The 22,592-nt window shown below is 41.4% G+C and overlaps 1 protein-coding gene across 1 annotated transcript; it reads right to left on the minus strand.

Annotated features, from left to right (window-relative positions):
• Nucleotides 1-18,243: 18,243 nt before the first annotated feature.
• LOC125544126 (DEAD-box ATP-dependent RNA helicase 26-like) lies at nt 18,244-21,467 on the minus strand. Its single transcript, XM_048707704.1, has 10 exons — nt 21,121-21,467; nt 20,708-20,814; nt 20,571-20,626; nt 20,244-20,450; nt 19,955-20,161; nt 19,792-19,878; nt 19,600-19,695; nt 19,276-19,491; nt 19,013-19,195; nt 18,244-18,854 (listed from the first exon to the last, which is right to left on the minus strand). Exons 1-10 carry the CDS (start codon nt 21,348-21,350, stop codon nt 18,627-18,629), a joined length of 1,617 nt encoding a protein of 538 aa, XP_048563661.1. The 5' UTR covers nt 21,351-21,467; the 3' UTR covers nt 18,244-18,626.
• Nucleotides 21,468-22,592: the final 1,125 nt, after the last annotated feature.

The following is a 22,592-nucleotide window of genomic DNA, read 5'->3' on the forward strand; positions in this document are numbered from 1 at the left end:
ATCCTATTTGGGGTAAGATTTGGATATTATCGTGTCCGGAAAAGGTAAAGATATTTATTTGGCGAACGTTGCATGGAACTCTACCGTGTCATGTTAACTTGCCAATAGACATATGAAAGTTTCGCCCCTTTGCCCATCTTGCTCGAATGGGCAAGAAGATACAAAGCACATCTTGTTTCTGTGTCAGAAGGCAAAAGAGGTTTGGGAAAAGCTGGGGATGTATGAGGTAATTAAGAAAGCTTGTATTATTGATCATGCGGGTGAGGCGGTTCTTGAATTTTTACTTCTTATGCCACACCAAGAACTATCTATATTAGGTTTCCAAAATACAAGTGAATTAATCGCGGTAACCGCCTGGTATTTATGGTGGGAGAGACGCATGTTGGTTCATGAAGGGAAATCTCAAGAAGTGAATCAGATTTCAATGGGGATTCGTGCTATAACTGCAAACTATGTGAATGCCCACTCCCCTAGTGCGACTAGTAGAAAAGAAGGATGGAGCCGACCTCCTATGGGTTTTGTTAAACTAAATGGTGACGCTTCTTTTGACCATGATATGCTTAGGGGCACGGCAGGTGCGGTGCTCAGAGATGACAGAGGAAACTTCATTGCTGGCGGAAATTGGAAAATCGATTGGTGTGCTGATGTACTAATAGTAGAAGCAATGGCTCTTAGGTTTGGTCTAATTCTTGCACAAAAGATGGGATGCAATCGTTTTATTATTAACTCTGATAATATGGAAGTCATCGGCACAATGAAGAATGGAGGACAATCGGCGGGAGTTGCGGCGGCAGTATTCGAGGATTGCTACTTCATGGCATGCGATTTTCCGTTGACTAGATTTGAACATTGTAATAGAGAAGCCAATAAGGTTGCTCATGAACTTGCTAGGCTAGCGAAAGTTTCTGTAACTAGAGTTTGGTTTGAGGAGCCTATGAAGAATATTGTATCTTTTCTTATAGACGATGTAACTATAATTTCCAATTAATAAAGTGGATGTTTTCTTTCAAAAAAAAGAGAGCGGGTGACGGAGTCAGAGAAGGCGACAACAACATGCTGCGTAACCATTAACCACCTCAGCTACTCGCTAAGATGGGCATGATAAATGAATGCAGCATCAGTAACGCCTACTGGATCCACTGAAGGAAATATGCCCTAGAGGCAATAATAAAGTTATTATTTATTTCCTTATATCATGATAAATGTTTATTATTCATGCTAGAATTGTATTAACCGGAAGCGTAATACTTGTGTGAATACATAGACAAACAAACTGTCACTAGTATGCTTCTACTTGACTAGCTCGTTAATCGAAGATGGTTATGTTTCCTAGCCATAGACATGAGTTGTCATTTGATTAACGAGATCACATCATTAGGAGAATGATGTGATTGACTTGACCCATTCTGTTAGTTTAGCACTTGATCGTTTAGTATGTTGCTATTGCTTTCTTCATGACTTATACATGTTCCTATGACTATGAGATTATGCAACTCCCGTTTACCGGAGGAACACTTTGTGTGCTACCAAACGTCACAACGTAATTGGGTGATTATAAAGGTGCTCTACAGGTGTCTCCGAAGGTACATGTTGGGTTGGCGTATTTCGAGATTAGGATTTGTCACTCCGATTGTCGGAGAGGTATCTCTGGGCCCTCTCGGTAATGCACATCACTTAAGCCTTGCAAGCAATTCAACTAATGAGTTAGTTGCGAGATGATGTATTACCGAACGAGTAAAGAGACTTGCCGGTAACGAGATTGAACTAGGTATTGAGATACCGGCGATCGAATCTCGGGCAAGTAACATACCGATGACAAAGGGAACAACGTATGTTGTTATGCGGTCTGACCGATAAAGATCTTCGTAGAATATGTAGGAGCCAATATGAGCATCCAGGTTCCGCTATTAGACCAGAGACGTGTCTCGATCATGTCTACATTGTTCTCGAACCCGTAGGGTCCGCACGCTTAACGTTACGATGACAGTTTCATTATGAGTTTATGTGATTTGATGTACCGAAGGTAGTTTGGAGTCCCGGATGAGATCGGGGACATGACGAGGAGTCTCGAAATGGTCGAGACATAAAGATCGATATATTGGATGGCTATATTCGGACACCGGAAGTGTTTCGGGTGATTTCGGAGAAAACCGGAGTGCCGGAAGGGTTACCGGAACCCCCCGGGGAAGTATTGGGCCTTAGTAGGCCTGAGGGGAGAGAGAGGGCAGCAGCCCAGGAGGTGGCGCGCCCCCTCCCATGAGGAGTCCGAATTGGACTAGGGGAGGGGGGCGCGACCCCTCTTTCCCTCTCCCTCTCCTTCTCTTTCCTTCCCCCTTCTCTCTTCCTAGTTGGACTAGGAAAGGGGAGTCCTACTCCTACTAGGAGGAGGACTCCCCCCTCCTTGGCGCGCCCCAAGGGCCGGCCGGCCTCCCCCCTTGCTCCTTTATATACAGGGGCAGGGGGGCACCTCTAGACACAGAAGTTGATCTTCGTGATCGTTCTCTTAGCCGTGTGCGGTGCCCCCCTCCACCATAATCCTCGATAATATTGTAGCGGTGCTTAGGCGAAGCCCTGCGACGGTAGAACATCAAGATCGCCACCACGCCGTCGTGCTGACGGAACTCATCCCCGACACTTTGCTGGATCGGAGTCCGGGGATCGTCATCGAGTTGAACGTGTGCAAAAACTCGGAGGTGCCGTAGTTTTGGTGCTTGATCGGTCGGGCCGTGAAGACGTACAACTACATCAACCACGTTGTTATAACGCTTCCGCTTCCGGTCTCATTGCTATGTGTTGATGTTATATGCACGAGTAGAACACAAGTGAGTTTTGGGCGATATAAGTCATACTGCTTACCAGCATGTCATACTTTGGTTCGATGGTATTGTTGGATGAAGCGGTCCGGACCGACATTACACGTACGCTTACGCGAGACTGGTTCTGCCGACGTGCTTTGCACACAGGTGGCTGGCAGGTGTCAGTTTCTCCAACTTTAGTTGAACCGAGTGTGGCTACGCCCGGTACTTGCGAAGGTTAAAACAGCACCAACTTGACAAACTATCGTTGTGGTTTTTGATGCGTAGGTAAGATTGGTTCTTGCTAAGCCCGTAGCAGCCATGTAAAACTTGCAACAAACAAAGTAGAGGACGTCTAACTTGTTTTTGCAGGGCATGTTATGATGTGATATGGTCAAGGCATGATGCTAAATTTTATTGTATGAGATGATCATGTTTTGTAACCAAGTTATCGGCAACTGGCAGGAGCCATATGGTTGTCGCTTTATTGTATGCAATGCAATCACCCTGTAATGCTTTACTTTATCACTAAGCGGTAGCGATAGTCGTAGAAGCATAAGATTGGCGAGACGACAACGATGCTACGATGGAGATCAAGGTGTCGCGCCGGTGACGATGGTGATCATGACGATGCTTCGGAGATGGAGATCACAAGCACAAGATGATGATGGCCATATCATATCACTTATATTGATTGCATGTGATGTTTATCTTTTATGCATCTTATCTTGCTTTGATTGACGGTAGCATTATAAGATGATCTCTCACTAAATTTCAAGATAAAAGTGTTCTCCCTGAGTATGCACCGTTGCCAAAGTTCGTCGTGCCCAGACACCACATGATGATCGGGTGTGATAAGCTGTACGTCCATCTACAACGGGTGCAAGCCAGTTTTGCACACGCGGAATACTCAGGTTAAACTTGACGAGCCTAGCATATGCAGATATGGCCTCGAAACACTAAGACCGAAAGGTCGAGCGTGAATCATATAGTAGATATGATCAACATAGTGATGTTCACCATTGAAAACTACTCCATTTCACGTGATGATCGGTTATGGTTTAGTTGATTTGGATCACGTGATCACTTAGAAGATTAGAGGGATGTCTTTCTAAGTGGGAGTTCTTAAGTAATATGATTAATTGAACTTTAATTTATCATGAACTTAGTCCTGGTAGTATTAGCATATCTATGTTGTAGATCAATAGCTCGCGTTTAGCTCCCCTGTTTTATTTTTGATATGTTCCTAGAGAAAACTAAGTTGAAAGATGTTAGTAGCAATGATGCGGATTGGATCCGTGATCTAGGTTTATCCTCATTGCTGCACAGAAGAATTATGTCTTTGATGCACCGCTAGGTGACAAACCTATTGCAGGAGCAGATGCAGATGTTATGAACATTTGGCTAGCACAATATGATGACTACTTGATAGTTTAGTGCACCATGCTTAAACGGCTTAGAATCGGGACTTCAAAGACGTTTTGAACGTCATGGACCATATGAGATGTTCCAGGAGTTGAAGTTAATATTTCAAGCAAATACCCGAGTTGAGAGATATGAAGTCTCCAACAAGTTCTATAGCTAAAAGATGGAGGAGAATAGCTCAAGCAGTGAGCATGTGCTCAGGTTGTCTGGGTACTACAATCGCTTGAATCAAGTGGGACTTAATCTTCCAGATAAAATAGTGATTGACAGAATTCTCTAGTCGCCATCACCAAGTTAGTAGAACTTCGTGATGAACTATAATATACAAGGGATGACGAAAGTAATTCCCAAGCTCTTCGTGATGCTGAAATCGACGAAGGTAGAAATCAAGCAAAGAGCATCAAGTGTTGATGGTTAACAAGATCACTAGTTTCAAGAAAAGGGCAAAGGGAAAGAAGGGGAACTTCAAGAAGAACGGCAAGCAAGTTGCTGCTCAAGTGAAGAAGCCCAAGTCTGGACCTAAGCCTGAGATTAAGTGCTTCTACTGCAAAGGGACTGGTCACTGGAAGCAGAACTGCCCCAAGTATTTGGCGGATAAGAAAGGATGGCAAAGTAAACAAAGGTATATTTGATATACATGTTATTGATGTGTACTTTACTAGTGTTCATAGCAACACCTCAGTATTTTGTACTAGTTCAGTTGCTAAGATTAGTAACTTGAATCGGGAGTTGCAGAATGAACAGAGACTAGTTAAGGGTGAGGTGACGATGTGTGTTGGAAGTAGTTCCAAGATTGATATGATCATCATCGTACACTCCCTATACTTTCGGGATTAGTGTTGAACATAAGTAAGTGTTATTTGGTGTTTGCGTTGAGCATAAATATGATTCAATCATGTTTATTGCAATACGGTTATTCATTTAAGTAAGAGAATAAATTGTTGTTCTGTTTACATGAATAAAACCTTATATGGTTACACACCCAATGAAAATGGCTCGTTGGATCTCGATCGTAGTGATACACATATTCATAATATTGAAACCAAAAGATGCAAAGTTAATAATGATAGTGCAACTTATTTGTGGCACTGCAGTTTAGGTCATATTGGTGTAAAGCGCATGAAGAAACTCCATGCTGATGGGATTTTGGAATCACTTGATTATGAATCACTTGATGCTTGCGAACCATGCCTTATGGGCAAGATGACTAAAGACTCCGTTCTCCGGAACAATAGAGCGAGCAACTGACTTATTGGAAATAATACATACTGATGTATGTGATCCGATGAGTGTTGAGGCTCACGGCAAGTATCATTATTTTCTGACCTTCACAGATGATTTGAGCAGATATGGGTATATCTACTTGATGAAACACAAGTCTGAAACGTTTGAAAAATGTTCAAAGAGTTTCAGAGTGAAGTGGAGAATCATCGCAACAAGAAAATAAAAGTTTCTACGATATGATCGTGGAGGAGAATATTTGAGTTACGAGTTTGGTCTTCAATTAAAACAATGTGGAATAGTTTCACAAACTCATGCCACCTGGAACACCACAACATAATGGTGTGTCCGAACGTCATAACCATACTTTATTGGATATAGTACAATCTATGATGTTTCTTACCGATTTACCAATATCGTTTTGGGATCATGCATTAGAGACAGCTGCATTCACGTTAAAAAGGGGCACCATCTAAGTCCGTTGAGACGACACAATATGAACTATGGTTTGGCAAGAAACCAAAGTTGTCGTTTCTTAAAGTTTGGGGTTACGATGCTTATAAGAAAAAGTTTCATCATGATAAGCTCAAACCCAAATCGGAGAAATGTGTCTTCATAGGATACCCAAAGGAGACAGTTGGGTACACCTTCTATCACAGATCCGAAGGCAAGACATTCGTTGCTGAGAATGGATACTTTCTATAGAAGAAGTTTCTCTCGAAAGAAGTGAGTGGGAGGAAAGTAGAACTTGATAAGGTAATTATACCTTCTTTCTTATTGGAAAGTAGTTCATCACAGAAATATGTTCCTGTGACTACTACACCAATTAGTGAGGAAGCTAATGATGATGATCATGTAACTTCAGATCAAGTTACTACCGAATCTCGTAGGTAAACCAGAGTGAGATCCACACCAGAGTGGTACGGTAATCCTGTTCTGGAAGTTATGTTACTAGACCATGACGAACCTACGAACTATGAGGAAGCGATGATGAGCCCAGATTCTGCAAAATGGCTTGAGGCCATGAAATCTGAGATGGGATCCATGTATGAGAACAAAGTGTGGACTTTGGTTGACTTGCCCGATGATCGGCAAGCCATAGAAAATAAATGGATCTTCAAGAGAAAGACGGACGCTGATAGTAGTGTTACTATCTACAAAGCTAGACTTGTCGAAAAAGGTTTTTGACAAAGTTCAAGGTGTTGACTACAATGAGAGTTTCTCACTCGTATCTATGCTTAAGTCTGTCCAAATCATGTTAGCAATTGCCGCATTTTATGAAATCTGGCAAATGGATAACAAAACTGCAATCCTTAATGGATTTCTTAAAGAAGAGTTGTATATGATGCAACCAGAAGGTTTTGTCAATCCTAAAGGTGTTAACAAAATATGCAAGCTCCAGCGATCCATCAATGGACTGGTGCAAGCATCTCGGAGTTGGAATATATGCTTTGATAAGTTGATCAAAGCATATAGTTTTATACAGACTTGTGGTGAAGCCTGTATTTACAAGAAAGTGAGTGGGAGCACTACAACATTTCTGATAAGTATATGTGAATGACATATTGTTGATCGGAAATAATGTAGGATTATTCTGCAAAGCATAAAAGAGTGTTTCAAAGGAGTTTTTTCAAAGAAAGACCTCGGTGAAGCTGCTTACATATTGAGCATCAAGATCTATAGAGATAGATCAAGACGCTTGATAAGTTTTTCCCATGAGTACATACCTTGACAAGATTTTGAAGTAGTTCAAAATGGAACAGTCAAATAAAGAGTTCTTGACTGTGTTACAAGGTGTGAAATTGAGTAAGACTCAAAGCCCGACCACGACAGAAGATAGAAAAAGAATGAAAGTCATTCCCTATGCCTCAGCCATAGGTTCTATAAAGTATGCCATGCTATGTACCAGATCTATTGTATACCCTACACTGATTTTGGCAAGGGAGTACAATAGTGATCTAGGAGTAGATCACTGGACAGCGGTCAAAAATTATCCTTAGTGGAATAAGGATATGTTTCTCGATTATGGAGGTGACAAAAAGGTTCATCGTAAAGGGTTATGTCGATGCAAGTTTTGACACTGATCCAGATGGCTCTAAGTCTCAATCTGGATACATATTGAAAGTGGGAGCAAATAGCTAGAGTAGCTCCGTGCAGAGCATTGTAGACATAGAAATTTGCAAAATACATACGGATCTAAATGTGGCAGACCTGTTGACTAAATTTCTCTCACAAGCAAAACATGATCACACCTTAGTACCCTTTGGGTGTTGGTCACATGACAATGTGAACTATGGGTGTTAATCACATGGTGATGTGAACTATTGATGTTAAATCACATGGCGATGTGATCTAGATTATTGACTCTAGTGCAAGTGGGAGACTGAAGGAAATATGCTCTAGAGGCAATAATAAAGTTATTATTTATTTCCTTATATCATGATAAATGTTTATTATTCATGCTAGAATTGTATTAACCGGAAGCGTAATACTTGTGTGAATACATAGACGAACAAAGTGTCACTAGTATGCCTCTACTTGACTAGATCGTTAATCGAAGATGGTTATGTTTCCTAGCCATAGACATGAGTTGTCATTTGATTAACGAGATCACATCATTAGGAGAATGATGTGATTGACTTGACCCATTCCGTTAGTTTAGCACTTGATTGTTTAGTATGTTGCTATTGCTTTCTTCATGACTTATACATGTTCCTATGACTATGAGATTATGCAACTCCCGTTTACCGAAGGAACACTTTGTATGCTACCAAACGTCACAACGTAATTGGGTGATTATAAAGGTGCTCTACAGGTGTCTCCGAAGGTACATGTTGGGTTGGCGTATTTCGAGATTAGGATTTGTCACTCCGATTGTCGGAGAGGTATCTATGGGCCCTCTCAGTAATGCACATCACTTAAGCCTTGCAAGCAATGCAACTAATGAGTTAGTTGCGAGATGATGTACTACGGAACGAGTAAAGAGACTTGCCGGTAACGAGATTGAACTAGGTATTGAGATACCGACGATCGAATCTCGGGCAAGTAACATACCGGTGACAAAGGGAACAGCATATGTTGTTATGCGGTCTGACCGATAAAGATCTTCGTAGAATATGTAGGAGCCAATATGAGCATCCAGGTTCCGCTATTGGTTATTGACCAGAGACGTGTCTCGATCATGTCTACATTGTTCTCGAACCCGTAGGGTCCGCACGCTTAACGTTACGATGACAGTTTCATTATGAGTTTATGTGATTTGATGTACCGAAGGTATTTTGGAGTCCCGGGTGAGATCGGGGACATGACGAGGAGTCTCGAAATGGTCGAGACATAGAGATCGATATATTGGATGGCTATATTCGGACACCGGAAGTGTTTCGGGTGATTTCGGAGAAAACCGGAGTGCCGGAAGGGTTACCGGAACCCCCCGGGGAAGTATTGGGCCTTAGTGGGCCTGAGGGGAGAGAAAGGGCAGAAGCCCAGGAGGTGGCGCGCCCCCTCCCATGAGGAGTCCGAATTGGACTAGGGAAGGGGGGCGCGACCCCTCTTTCCCTCTCCCTCTCCTTCTCTTTCCTTCCCTCTTCTCTCTTCCTAGTTGGACTAGGAAAGGGGAGTCCTACTCCTACTAGGAGGAGGACTCCCCCCTCCTTGGCGCGCCCCAAGGGCCGGCCGGCCTCCCCCCTTGCTCCTTTATATACAGGGGCAGGGGGGCACCTCTAGACACAGAAGTTGATCTTCGTGATTGTGCGACGGTAGAACATCAAGATCGTCACCATGCCGTCGTGCTGACGGAACTCATCCCCCACACTGGATCGGAGTCCGGGGATCGTCATCGAGCTGAACGTGTGCAAAAACTCGGAGGTGCCGTAGTTTCGGTGCTTGATCGGTCGGGCCGTGAAGACGTACGACTACATCAACCGCGTTGTTATAACGCTTCCGCTTCTGGTCTACGAGGGTACGTAGACAACACTCTCTCCTCTCGTTGCTATGCATCACCATGATCTTGCGTGTGCGTAGGAAAATTTTGAAATTACTACGTTCCCCAACATCCACATGTGCTGCGGCCATACTCCATCAGTTTCAAAGCATCTAAGCAACAATAACTAGCTTAATCGGGCACTTTCGCCATGCACGTGGAGTATCTAAGCTCGAGCTCATGTGAGGTCGGATAAATCTTTAAAAATCAAAAAATACTCAAAATAATCTGATTTTTTTAGCAACCATTGACAAATGTTTTCAATGCTTGCAAAATTTCATAATGAAATGATACATTCTTGAAAAAATGTCATTTTTTCTGGATTTTACTAGTTCATACCAAGATCATATGAGCTCGAGCTTAGAAGGGCGCTCTCATCATGCTAATCTCTATCTACACACACGTCAAACATTTCGCCAAGTAAATAAAAAATGGGACCAACCCAGGGTTAACCCTTGATGGCCCTTTTTATATATAGAAGAAACCTCCGCGAGCACCACACGCTAGAGTCGATCCTCAAACATGGGTCGGCTAGCTGCCAACCAGCCAACGGGGCGATACCCCATTCTCACTTCGCCAAATAATAGAAATTCGCAAGGCACACAATGGCCCGCATGCGCGCCTCCTTGTCCGCGACTGGAAAGCTAAATACGGACTGCACTTGGCTGCAAAAATAGATGTAAATTGCAAACCCTATAAGTACAAGATGATATACATATCTATCTTGTACCGCTAATTCATACATCTACTTCTTGTACGTTCTTTCGATCCCCCTTCCTGTTCCTATTCTTCTTCGTCCTTTCGCCTGACCTTGTGTTACATTTCACCTCTCCTGTTTTGTCTTCTTAATACTTGGTACATTTGCTTCATTGCTCCTGTTCATATTCTTCCGCCTCTTGATAACAGTACTACTACTTCATACGTCTATTCTCTATTTGGTTACTTGCATGAATTTTGGCCTCCTTGCATCTATGGCCCGATGGGGCTGGCCGAGTGAATACAGGCAGAAAACCATGTTCTGCGCATAGTTTAGTTGCATGCATTCCTCCCCGCAGACTGGCTGAGCAGAAGCACATAGACAAACATGTGTTTGGTTGCAAGCCTCAACTAACCAAATGCAAATAGTTGTTTTTGGTTACATAGAAGACATCAATTTTTCGAGTGGTGAGGTTATGAACACACACATCCATAGACACAACATAGCAATTTCAACAAGCATTAGTCACTACATTAACAACCACATAACAACAGTCTGAAAACAAACATGCCCTTAAGGATTAACCACACAGAGTCTTAAACCAACATACACTACTAAAGAAAACACACTAACGCTTCTATGCAAATGCTTCAACGTGCTCCTTACACTTGGCCACCACCCCAGTGCCGTAGTGGTTGAAGATGTTGACCTTGAAGCTGTCGAGAGTCAACACCTTGAAGGTGATGAGGTACCCGATATACAACTGGTGAGCTACGAAGAAGCATGTCCACCATTTACCATGGGTGAGCCTACCATTGACCACTCGGACTATGACCCTCCAGTTGCAGTTGGTGCTCATCCGAGGAATGATTTCCGGTTGTATTGTTGTCATGTGCTTGCTGAAGTCAGTGGGAGTCGGCAGACACTCCAACTTAGGTGCCAGAATGACCTTGCAGAAGTGAGTTGGACCCACAGGTGGTTTTCATCCTCATTTTTTCGGAGTGAATCATCTTACTCGGTGAAATAATATCTTAAATATTTAGTATATTTTGATGCTGGATAACTTGATCTAAAGACATCTTTGCATGGCTCAAACAAAACTTAGTGAATAAGCAAACAAATATGTCTATATCATTCAAATCAAACTTTATCAATAAATAAAACAGAAAAACTAAACTTACCGTATTACATAACATTCAAAAACTTATATAATAAAATATATATAATACAAAACAATTTTGAAGACAACATAGGGCTCTTTATGTTATGGTTTTACATCCCAGAACTTACAATTATATAATCAGTGCCTGATACTATAATTCATACATTCATTATTTATTTATTTTCACACAGAACATTTCATACTTATCAACAATAATGAATAAATACAATAAAATCCCATTTTGCTCAATTCATACAACTGAACTCACTAATACATTCAATTAAAAGTAAGTTTCAATCTCTGTGACTTTAATCAAAAACGTTTACATACGTATAACAAGTGCCTCCATTTTCATTTGCATTGTAAGATTGGACATCAGAATCTTTGATACTAGAAATATTCAACAAGTCTAAAATGATCAAACTTGAATTACTTTTTTCATATATATAACTAGTTGTTGCCTTTTCATTTGCATTGTACATGCATTACATCCCAAAAATTGCAATTACATAATCAAATGTACGAACTTATAATTCATACATTCTTCTCACTACATTTTATTAGTTAGTTCACACATAAAACATTTCATACTTACCAGCTATAATGAAAGAACAAAATCTAATCCTATTTTCATGAAGTCATATAAGTGAAGTTAGTAATAGAGTCACATAAAAGTGAGTTTCAGTCTATGTAACTTAAAACAATAATTTTTACATATGTATAACAAGTGGCTCCATTTTCATTTGGATTGTAAGATTGGACATCAGAATCTTTGATACTACACAGATTCAACAAGTCCAAGAACATCAAACTTGCATTAATTATTCATATATATAACTAGTCAGTCCTTTTTCATTTCCATTGTAACACTAAACATCATGAGCTTTGATAGTAGAAGATGTGATCCCACTTGTATAGGTATATTGATTTTTCCCATTCACGAAGCCATTACATGCTTTTGGTGATGGTCATACGAGGAAAAATGCCCGTTATACGCAACCATGTTTGTGAATTATGCCGCAGAACAACGGCCCACAAAGTGACTGCGCGGGCCGCGGGGTGCTAGAAGTCCCTTACCCGCCAAATATATGCATAGAAGTAAGGATGGTAGAATGTGCCTTCGTTCATATAAAAAGCATATAAACAAGAGAAACATTGATCTCCCGGCTGGATATAAAATGCATACAGACATGGATGGATGGATGGACCGGAAAAATTTCTTCATTGAGGATTACACCTGTGTTATGTGTAATCAACACTCCCTGGAAACAAGAGATCATCTCTTCTTCCAATGCCCATATGCTCAGCTCTGTTGGCAATATGTGTGTCCCTCATGGCAGCCCTAGAATACAAATATTCAGGAAGAAGTGGCGCATCTCAAGCATCTTATCAATTTGCCTTTTGCTCTGGAAATCATCATTCTGGTATCCTGGGCTATATGGACAACGCGGAACGATTTCATTTTTAAAAAGATTCCCCCAAATCTATATACTTCCAGGCGCAAATTCAAAGAAGAGATGAAATGGCTCACTCATAGAGCAAGAAGATAGGATTATTCCGGCATGGCGGATTGGGTTGCAATGTTCAGATAACTTGCTGGTCCAGATGGGTGTCTTTGCTGCTTGTTTTCCTTGTATGTATGTATGTATGTATGTATGTATGTTTGTTCTTTTTACCTTTCCTAGGTTTTCTTTTTCGTTCTGATGTATAGTTTTTCTCTTACTTGGACCATTTGTATTTTTTATTTGAAAATTAATAAAAATACGCAGCAGAGTCCTGCTGTTTCCCTCAAAAAAAAGGGCCATTTGCATTTCTGTCCCTAACTCAAACCACCTAATCAGATATACCCCTAATTCGAAAGCCTGCTCAAATTTGCCCCTCCGCCGTTAGGTGCCCTTATAGAAATGTCCTTCTGCACCGTTACTGTCCGGTCAAACAATTTTGACCGTCCTGAAAAAATAGCAAAAAAATCAAAAAATCTAAAATTTTGTGAGATCGAAGATACTTATGTGCCCAAGGTGTGTGCATATTTTCGTGCTATTTGGACATTCTAGGAGCTCGTGGTGAGGAAAAACAGTTAATCTGCACGCTTGTGAACAATAAATTTGAAATAAAATAGTAAGAAAATTTAAAAAAATATGAATTTTTTTGGCATCAAAGTGGCTTGGGTGCAGAAGGTGCTTGCAAGTTTTTGTGATCAAATGACATGCGAGGAGCTCTAGCAAGAAAAAACAAAATAGTCATTTTCCCAAGTTTTTTCCCGAGCCAAATTTTGTTTTTTTCTCCACAAGCCCCTCTAATGTCCAAACACAACAAAAAATTGCATGCAGCTTGCAGACCCGAGCCTCTTTGATGCCAAAAAAATTCATATTTTTTCGAATTTTCTTGCTATTTTTTTGAATTTACTGTTCACCGGCTTACATATTATTGTTTTTCCTCTAACACGAGCTCCTGGAATGTACAAACAGCATGGAACTTTGCACGCACTTTGCGAACCTGAGTATCTTTGATCCCACAAATTTTCAAAATTTTTAGAATTTTTTTGCTATTTTTTTCAAGACGGGCAAAGCCCTTTGACCAGCTTTGACCTGCTTTGACCGGACGGTAACGGCACAGAAGGGTATTTCTGTAAGTGCACCTAACGGCGGAGGGGCAAATTTGAGCAGCCTTTGAAATTAGGGGTAAATCTGAGAGTGGGCGCAAATTAGGGGCATAGATGTAAAAGTCCCAAAAAAAAAGTCCAAATGATTTATATTTCTTCACAGAAAACTCCACAGAAACTCTATACATTCCTAAAAGGAAAAGAGAGTAAGGTTGGTCATAATGGGGCAACTTAGGTAGTAACTTAACACACCCTAAGGCAATTCTGCTTATGTGGCAAGTATTTTAATGAGAAAAGATGTGTTTGGAGTAACATAATATGTTACTGTAACATAGCTCTTCCTGAGGTAAAATGAGTCTATAGGCTAATAAATGAAGCCATCTATGACATCACTCCTATGATACTTTGCACTATGAAAATAGTAATTTAGACTAGTGTCATATCCATGACACTAGTATAAGTTACTCCCAACTATGACCAGGCTAAAAAAATCAGACACAAAAGATATAGGTTTCCGCACCATTTGTTAGAACAACGAAGTCCAAGACAAATTCACCGCCACACCACCGGCAATGAGGTTTGATTTTATGAACATACAGAAACAACACACTCCTAAGTTTTTTTTCCAATAGTTCCAAGATGGCCAAGTCAAAAAATAATACATATAAAATTCCTTGAGATTACAATGCTTTGATAAAAAAATCATAGGAAACTACAAACGTTGATTTTATGAACATACAGAAACAACACACTCCTAAGTTGTTTCCAATAGTTCCAAGGTGCCTAAGTCAAAAAAAAAGTGATGCATATAAAATTCTTAAAATTACAACGCTCTTCCAATATAGGGCGACGCTACGCGTTCGCCGGCGGAAATTTAAAAAGGATCCGCCGCCTCCCCAACCATTGGATGGACACATTAATGATCATCCGATCTATCAAAATAAGCAGCTATACTTTGCAATAAGAGTTGTGTTTCTGCAACAATCTGCTTGTTGCAATCACCTGAGCCTGTATTTTTTTATTTTTATTTTGCAACAGAGATCTTATTGCAGAATTTTTTCGCAACGGAGATCCTGTTGCAGAAATTTTAGAGACCACCATTGTTTGTACTTTTTAATTTTCTGCAACAGAGCTCTTGCTTCGGAATTTCTTCGCAACAAAGGTCTTGTTGCAGAATTTTAAAAATCTCACGACACGAGCATGTGGTTTTTTGTTTTTACAACAGTGGCCCCGTTGCAAAAAAATTTAAAGATCAATTGCAACAGGGGACATGTCCTTGAATTTTTTTGTAACAAAGTTTATGTTCCAAAAATTATTTTCGAAACGGACCCCGTGAAATTAAGGAGATGATGCTGCTCGCAGCATCGATGTCCCTGTATTTTTTTGCAACAAAGATTTTATTGCAGAATCTTTTCGCAACGGAGATCTTGTTGCAGAAATTTTAAAGATCACCCTTGTCTATATTTTTTCATTTTCTGCAACAGAGATCTTGTTTCGGAATTTCTTCGCAACAAAGGTCTTGCTGCAGATCTTGAGGGGGTTCGATCCAGATCCCGTAACATACCAACTGTTTGTAGGATGTGATGTGTGCTATGTGGTCCAAACAGCGCTACTATGTGTTATCCATGCCACACGATCATCACGGATTGAACGATGTACGAGGCGGCCGACGTGTGAGAGTTATCCGCCGGCTGAACCAAAGCTTTTTCCTTCAATATACAGATCTTAGGAAGCTATTCCCTCTGTAAAGAAATATAAAAATGTTTAGATCACTAAAATAATGATCTATTGAGGGAGTACAAATTAAATAATAGCGCTGCACTTTGCAACATGCATTGACGTGACCACGGGTTAACTCTAGCAGGCTTCAGTCAAGGGTATTTAGCAGTCGAAGGTAAAATTGACAAATTTGACCTCAAAGCGAAAGTATTTCACAAAGTAAACTACTTTTGAAAGTATTTCACATTGCTGACCCTTTTGTGTAGCGCCCGACAACAAGGCGCTGCACTCTACTATGCAACTCCTTACAGCTAGGCGCTGCACAGTGTAGTGCAACTCCTTAGAGCTAAGCGCCTAAGTGTTAGGCGTTGCACAGTAGAGTGCAGCGCCTTGCTGTCAGGCGCTGCACATTAAAGGTCAGCCGGATGAAATACTTTTAAGAACAGTTAAGTTTGTGAAATAGTTTCGATCTAAGGTCAAATTTGTGCCTTTTGCCAAGGTATGATGAACGGAGCATTGCTCATATGATTAGATTCTTTATGGTAAAACCAACCCATCTACTCAGAATTTATTTTCAGAATTCAAATGGTCGGATAGTCGAGAGTAGGTTAGACTTAACACGGATGGTCGGATATTTTCAGAATTTATTTTAGCCTCTTCGGTGCCCTTTTTTCTGTGGTGTGAAATGTCCATTCAACTATGAGTTGACTATCGCTAGTTTGTTAATCTCAAGACATGCCGGTGAATATCCTAGATATGCTTAAATTCACGTAAAAACAAGAAGACAGTAGGGAGAGTGTGTGCGTTTATGGAACGAGTGTAGCATGTTCTCAGCGTCTCCGTTCATAAGTTGTACTCTCTTCATCAGATGAAGAGTGTACATTTTGGTTTTGAAATTTGTCCATAAAAATGTATTTTTATTTTTTTAATGCATTTTAAAGTATTCCTTTCGTTCCAAATTACTTGTCGCAGAAAATGATGTATCTAGAACTAAAATACATCTAGATACATCCATACCTGCGACAAGTAATTTAAAATGGAGGGAGTAGGAAAAAATGTTTCTCTCTCATCACATGATAATCAAAACAATAACATTCTAAGCACAGTCTTCTTAATTTCTACATGCACTTAGCTCATTGGGGTTGGGTAATTAAAAAGGAGAGAGATGGTGGCTTGCATCTTTTCAATGCATTTTTTACTCCACTTCATAATTTGTCCTAAAATTTCTATATGTACTTCCTCCGTCCAAAAATACTTGTCATCAAAATAAATATATAAAAATGTATCTAGAAATAAAATACGTCTAAATCTAAGGAAAAAATGTTTCTCTCTCATCACATGATAATCAAAACAATAACATTCTAAGCACAGTCTTCTTAATTTCTACATGCACTTAGCTCATTGGGGTTGGGTAATTAAAAAGGAGAGAGATGGTGGCTTGCATCTTTTCAATGCATTTTTTACTCCACTTCATAATTTGTCCTAAAATTTCTATATGTACTTCCTCCGTCCAAAAATACTTGTCATCAAAATAAATATATAAAAATGTATCTAGAAATAAAATACGTCTAAATCTATCATTTTTATTCATTTTAATGACAAGTATTTCTGGACGGAGAGAGTACATTTTTCACCAGGCGACGAAGGAAGTACTAGAAAAGAAGAAAACAAAGGGGGTTGAAGGTATGGTGCTGGTACGTGGTGGGCGGGCGCCACCCCGAACCGCCCGAGCCACTTGGCGTCCGGTCTGGTGTGCCTTTTGGCGTGCATGATTGTGCCGCGCCACTTGCCGTGCGGGCCATTTCACACCTCATGCATTCAGGCTGGCAACTCACCCACAACCAAAGATTTTTCAGAGGTCCTGCACTGCACTTGTGCAGTGAGTAATGGCACCTGCGTGCGCACAGCTGGCTGTGTTGTCCGAGGATGGCCACACGACAGTCTTGACATTTCCAACGGAATATTATCAGATTGGACCAAATTTATCGAGTCAGGCTTTGGTCTCAATGCAAAATTTTGTTGCTCCAGTCCAAACAAACGATACATCATTCTTGTAAGTAGCAGCTGCTCTCTTCGTGAATCCTTGGTCCAAACCCTGCAAAAAAAAACGCCTCTGCGGGCAATGGGTTCCAAGCTCCAACACAAATGTTGTGACGTTGACCGTGACGCGCCCACGACGCCGGCATGGCTCCCCAAACCTCTCACCAACTTGACCCGGCACGCTCAAGCATAACCTGCAACTGCCGATCTTGCATACCATCCCATCCCTACGCTACGCACTTGCACTTCCATCGGATCTGTTCCTAACTGTTTGTTCCTCCGCACGAAAATGTGGTGGCCGGTGAAAAATTCGTATCATGCCCCATCTCCCTTTGGTTTCAGGTTAATAACAAAGGAATCGCTAGAAATTTGTGGACTTTTGATTTTTGTTTTTGTCTTCTGAGATAGCTAACGGTTCATTCCAGTCTTTTGAGATGGCTAACAAAAAGAAGAATACAACAGTGAGGCAAAACCTAGTTACACCAAAACTATACTGGACTAGTATTTCTTAATTCGCGATGCAAAACCAAAGGCATCTTATCTAACAAAAAGAAGAACACAACAGTGAGGCAAAACCTAGTTACAGTATTAAAGAAATGAGTGTAAGCTGGCAATGAATAATGACAAAATAATTCAGAATTCCGATTCCATAAGAATAGCATAAATGATACAAGTTGATGAATAATGTAGCAACGTGAGTGTATGATGTATTGCCATCCATTCACTAAATAGCCAAACACACGCCTCTCCCTTCTTAAAAGTAGCTCAGGGCTATAGTTAAGGTTCAAAAATACCACACCGGACAACATGTTATACCAGGAACCTGCATATTGTCAATTGAAAGACGGTTGATAAAGAGTGCAGCACCGGGGTACAACTCCAGGCAAATTACTTACTGTTCACGAGGGTGAGAGCAGTATGGTTGCACAAATGCACATAGTGCCTTCTCTAGCAAACAAATCCTGCTTCACCTTCAAACATCAGATTCACGAAGACCTCAGCCCAGGAACATTTTGAAGGCCCATCTTCCGAAGAATGAGTTTCGGTATGGCTGGCACAATTTCAAGCCCCATGCTCTGACTGAAGTCCTCTGCAAGCTTAACAAGTCTTGACTTGTCTCTGCTGATGGTCTTGTTTGAGTTGTAGTACCCTAACCATGCTTGATAGGCCGATTCTTTCGTCTTTATCTCCACTCTCCTGATGGCACCTTTCACCTATCAGCCAAGGAAACATAAGTGCCAAATACGTTAGCTTTACAGGGTGAAAATAGACTGAGATTTCATAAGCAGACTTTCTTGCTAAATATGCACCTAACTAACCAGAGTACAAAGTGTGGTAGATGAAAAGATAATAAAAATCATATACTGCTTACTTCTGCTTGAATGCTTGGATTAACTGGAGGTGCCACCGTCTCTGTTATTGACAGATCATTAACGCTACTAAGGAAACATTTTTCCCAGTGAGCTAACAGTAAAATGCCTTGCCCTTCCTTGCCTTTCCTTCCAGTACGACCAAGTCTATGTATATACTGCTGTCTATCAGAAGGCAACCCAACCTGCACGAGCAGATAAGATTTATGAGGAATGTACACCTTATACAAGTTCTTTGGATAAATTATATGACAACGGAACCTACCTGTATGACAAGCGAGACATCAGGATAATCAACACCACGGGCAGAAACATCAGAACTGACTAATATCAAGCCCTTTGACTTCCTAAATTCATCTGAGACCTTTGTTCTGGCAGATTGTGACTTCCTGGAATGAATCTCTCTTATATTCAGTTTCAGCTGGGAGAGAATTTCAGCAACAAGCTTGGTGACCATTGCTGTAGTACAGAATATAATAACCTGCAAAATTGCATGGGTAATGTCAACCATGGAAAATAACTAAGATGTAAACCGGCACCTTGGTGAGGTGACACCCTATCAAAAACAAAACCTGCGAGATTAACTTACTTTGTATTCTGCATCTTCTGCAATATGCTTCTTTAAGACACCATATAATATAGAGAAGTGGAGGTCTAATGGTGCAACCATGTACATCTGATTTACCTGATACATGAGTAATAATGGAAGGTGCCTATGAGCTAGCTGCCAAGCTTACTTCAAAATTCTATCTAACAACTCAGGAAAATGACAGATTTAGACCTGTGCATGTGTCTCCTCATCACCCTCTTGAACAGTATTGATGAACTTGTAATCCTTCTGCATTGCTAAATGAGATACTTCACGGACCTAAGAGTGAACATTCAAAAGATCAGATTGCATCAGGACTTCACATACAAAGAGGTGACATGAGAAAAAGAGATACCTCTCCTGGAACAGTAGCAGAAAATAGCAGTGTTTGCCGTTCCTTAGGAATGAAAGCAATTATTTTCTCAATATCTCTTCTGAATCCCATATCCAATAGGCGGTCAGCTTCATCAAGAACAAGAACCTTCACACCTTTAATCCGGGAAGAAAAACCAGGTGTGTTTTGAAGATGATCGATGAGCCTTCCAGGTGTAGCAACAAGAATCTGTTTGATCGGTAGTATGTATTAGCACATAAACTACATTCAGATATGAACAAACTGAAGCCGATACAGTTGATGGTACGACCTGACATGGCGTGGATCGCATGCTTCTTTGCTCTTGAGATAATTTTGTGCCACCAATTACAACCTGCACGCCCAGTGAGCTGTGATACTTAAGAAGCTTCCTAGCCTCAACGGCCACTTGGTATGCGAGCTCCCTAGTAGGGAGCATCACCAGCAAATTTATCGATGTAGAACGGGGTAATGTAGACAGAAGTTCAATGGCTGGAAGCTAACAATAAGAATTTGAAAGTCAGTCAGATTGGTTAATCCCCACGGTAACATCACTGCAATAAGCCATGAGCTGTGAAAGCCATCAAATTGACTAGTTGTGCTGAAGGCGAAAGAATACCAAAAATGCAACGGTTTTTCCTGTTCCAGTCTTTGCTTTTGCAAGAACATCCTTGCCTGCACTCAACAAATTATTGGAATTTTAGTTTCAGGGTTTCCCAAGACTACGGAGCAAAAATAGTTTGCGTTATTGCTGACCTTGAAGAATTACTGGCAGAGTTGCCTCCTGGACGCGGGTCAGCCTTTCATACCCAGCATCTTTGATTCCTTGCAATGACAATGGAGAAACAGCGCATTGATCGAACCTGCAATATGCAATAAAAACGAAATTTTCAAAATGAGAATGGCAGAAAAATGCTTGTGACGCCAATGTAATCCCCAATAATTTGATGAACACAGATACGGTAGCAGCCGACCGTGTCACGAACTACAACTACATGTCATTCGAGGCCAACTCCGAATGATACCCATAACTTGTAAAGCCGAGGAACAGTACGAATTGAAAAATGCTTACCACACGAGAAATATACAGTATATGGTAGGTATGTACAGTTGGGGAAATATTTCATGCGCAAATTCGATCGAAACAAATATGAGGCGCGTGCCACTACCGTGTGTCGCTGAGGTACGATCCATCCACGCCTCCTGTGGCGGCGTTAGAACTTGTCCCCGCATCGATATCCATGGCCTCCGCTGGCACCATGGCCACCTCGCGGACCTGGTCGGCACCTCTTGGCCGGCTCGTGACAACCCTGGGGAACGCGGAGCCGTCCTCCGCGTCCCTCGGGCGCCGCCTCCGCTGCCGCTTCGGGGCTGCCGCGTTCCCGGGATTGCCTGACATGATCCCGCTGGGAACGCCGGCGATGTCGATATTGGTGGCGGCGGCGGCGGTGGGCGGGCGGGAACGTTGGAGCAGCGTGACCTAGGAAACACGAGGAGAGCCGAATACGCACTTCGCAACGTTGCGATGGCAATTTATGGGTTTGCCCTTTCCGACAACCGGATAATTCCATGCATTGTGGCCCTCCGAGGAAAACATATTTACCTTTTACTGCCTCCGTTCCAAAATATATGACATTTTACCAAAACGTCATATAGTACTTCCTCCGTCCCATAATATAAGAGCGTTTTTATACTATTGTAGTGTTAAAAACGCTCTTACATTATGGGACGGAGGGAGTAGATAGGAGAGAACAATAGGGGGGGGGGGGGCAAATGTTGACACCGAGATATTAGTAGGAGTTAAAACAGACGAGACGAATAAAATGTGGCAGTTGCTACGTACTCTAAATATTCATGGCAATAAACCATGGTAATGGCGGGAGATTTCAATGAGATCTTCGTTCAGTGTGAGAAGGAGGGAGGGGCGGCTTAGCCCCAACGGGCGATGGACAGTTTTGGGAGTGCTTTGGAGGATTGTGATCTACATGATCTTGGTTTTGTTGGAGACCCATTTACTTGCAAAACGGTAGTTGTAACTCCCAAAAATATATCCACGCGAGACTTGACAGAGCGGTAGCTTCACCAAGTTAGTGCCGAAATTTCTATTTTATAAGGTGGTGCATGGTGATCCACGCCATTCTGATCATCGAGTGTTGATAGTGCATGTGGAATATGAAGTAAGGAAGAGGAAGAGTACATGAAGGGGAGGTCAATTTCGTTTTGACGCAAAATGTCTAGAGAAAGAGCAGTGCAGTCACTGTGGTGTAGAATGCATGGATAAGAGAAATAAGGAGGCTCCGTGGTGGATGCATCAAAGGTGTGGCAAAGAACCTTATCGTGTGGAGTGCCACATGTTTGGTCAAATTGGAGAAGAAAGTATACATGCTAAAAAAGGAGTTGGTGGCATGCCAAAGAAGTGACATATCCCCTCGGTCGGTCTGGCGTGAGCGGCTACTGAAGTATAAACTATAGAGGCTAGAATATCAGTTAGACCTTTACTTAAAGCAACAGGGCATTTACATGAACTGGATGGAGAAAGGCGACAATAACACATCAATTTTTAGGCTATATGCGTCCGCTAGGAAAAAGATGAATCACATCAGCAAACTAAAACCGAAAATGGAGGAGGGTGGTTGAGGAG

This window comes from Triticum urartu, chromosome 3 (assembly GCF_003073215.2).
Source record: "Triticum urartu cultivar G1812 chromosome 3, Tu2.1, whole genome shotgun sequence".
NCBI classification, from domain to species: domain Eukaryota; kingdom Viridiplantae; phylum Streptophyta; class Magnoliopsida; order Poales; family Poaceae; genus Triticum; species Triticum urartu.

What these genes read in the sequence shown, in the direction of transcription:
- LOC125544126 (XM_048707704.1), bottom strand. Translation starts at nt 21,350, where the DNA reads ATGTCAGGCAATCCCGGGAACGCGGCAGCCCCGAAGCGGCAGCGGAGG. An exon ending in CAGAAGATGCAGAATACAAA is followed by an intron (nt 19,492 to 19,599) that starts GTAAGTTAATCT and finishes GCAATTTTGCAG; the next exon opens with GTTATTATATTCTGTACTAC. An exon ending in ATGTCTCGCTTGTCATACAG is followed by an intron (nt 19,196 to 19,275) that starts GTAGGTTCCGTT and finishes CTGCTCGTGCAG; the next exon opens with GTTGGGTTGCCTTCTGATAG.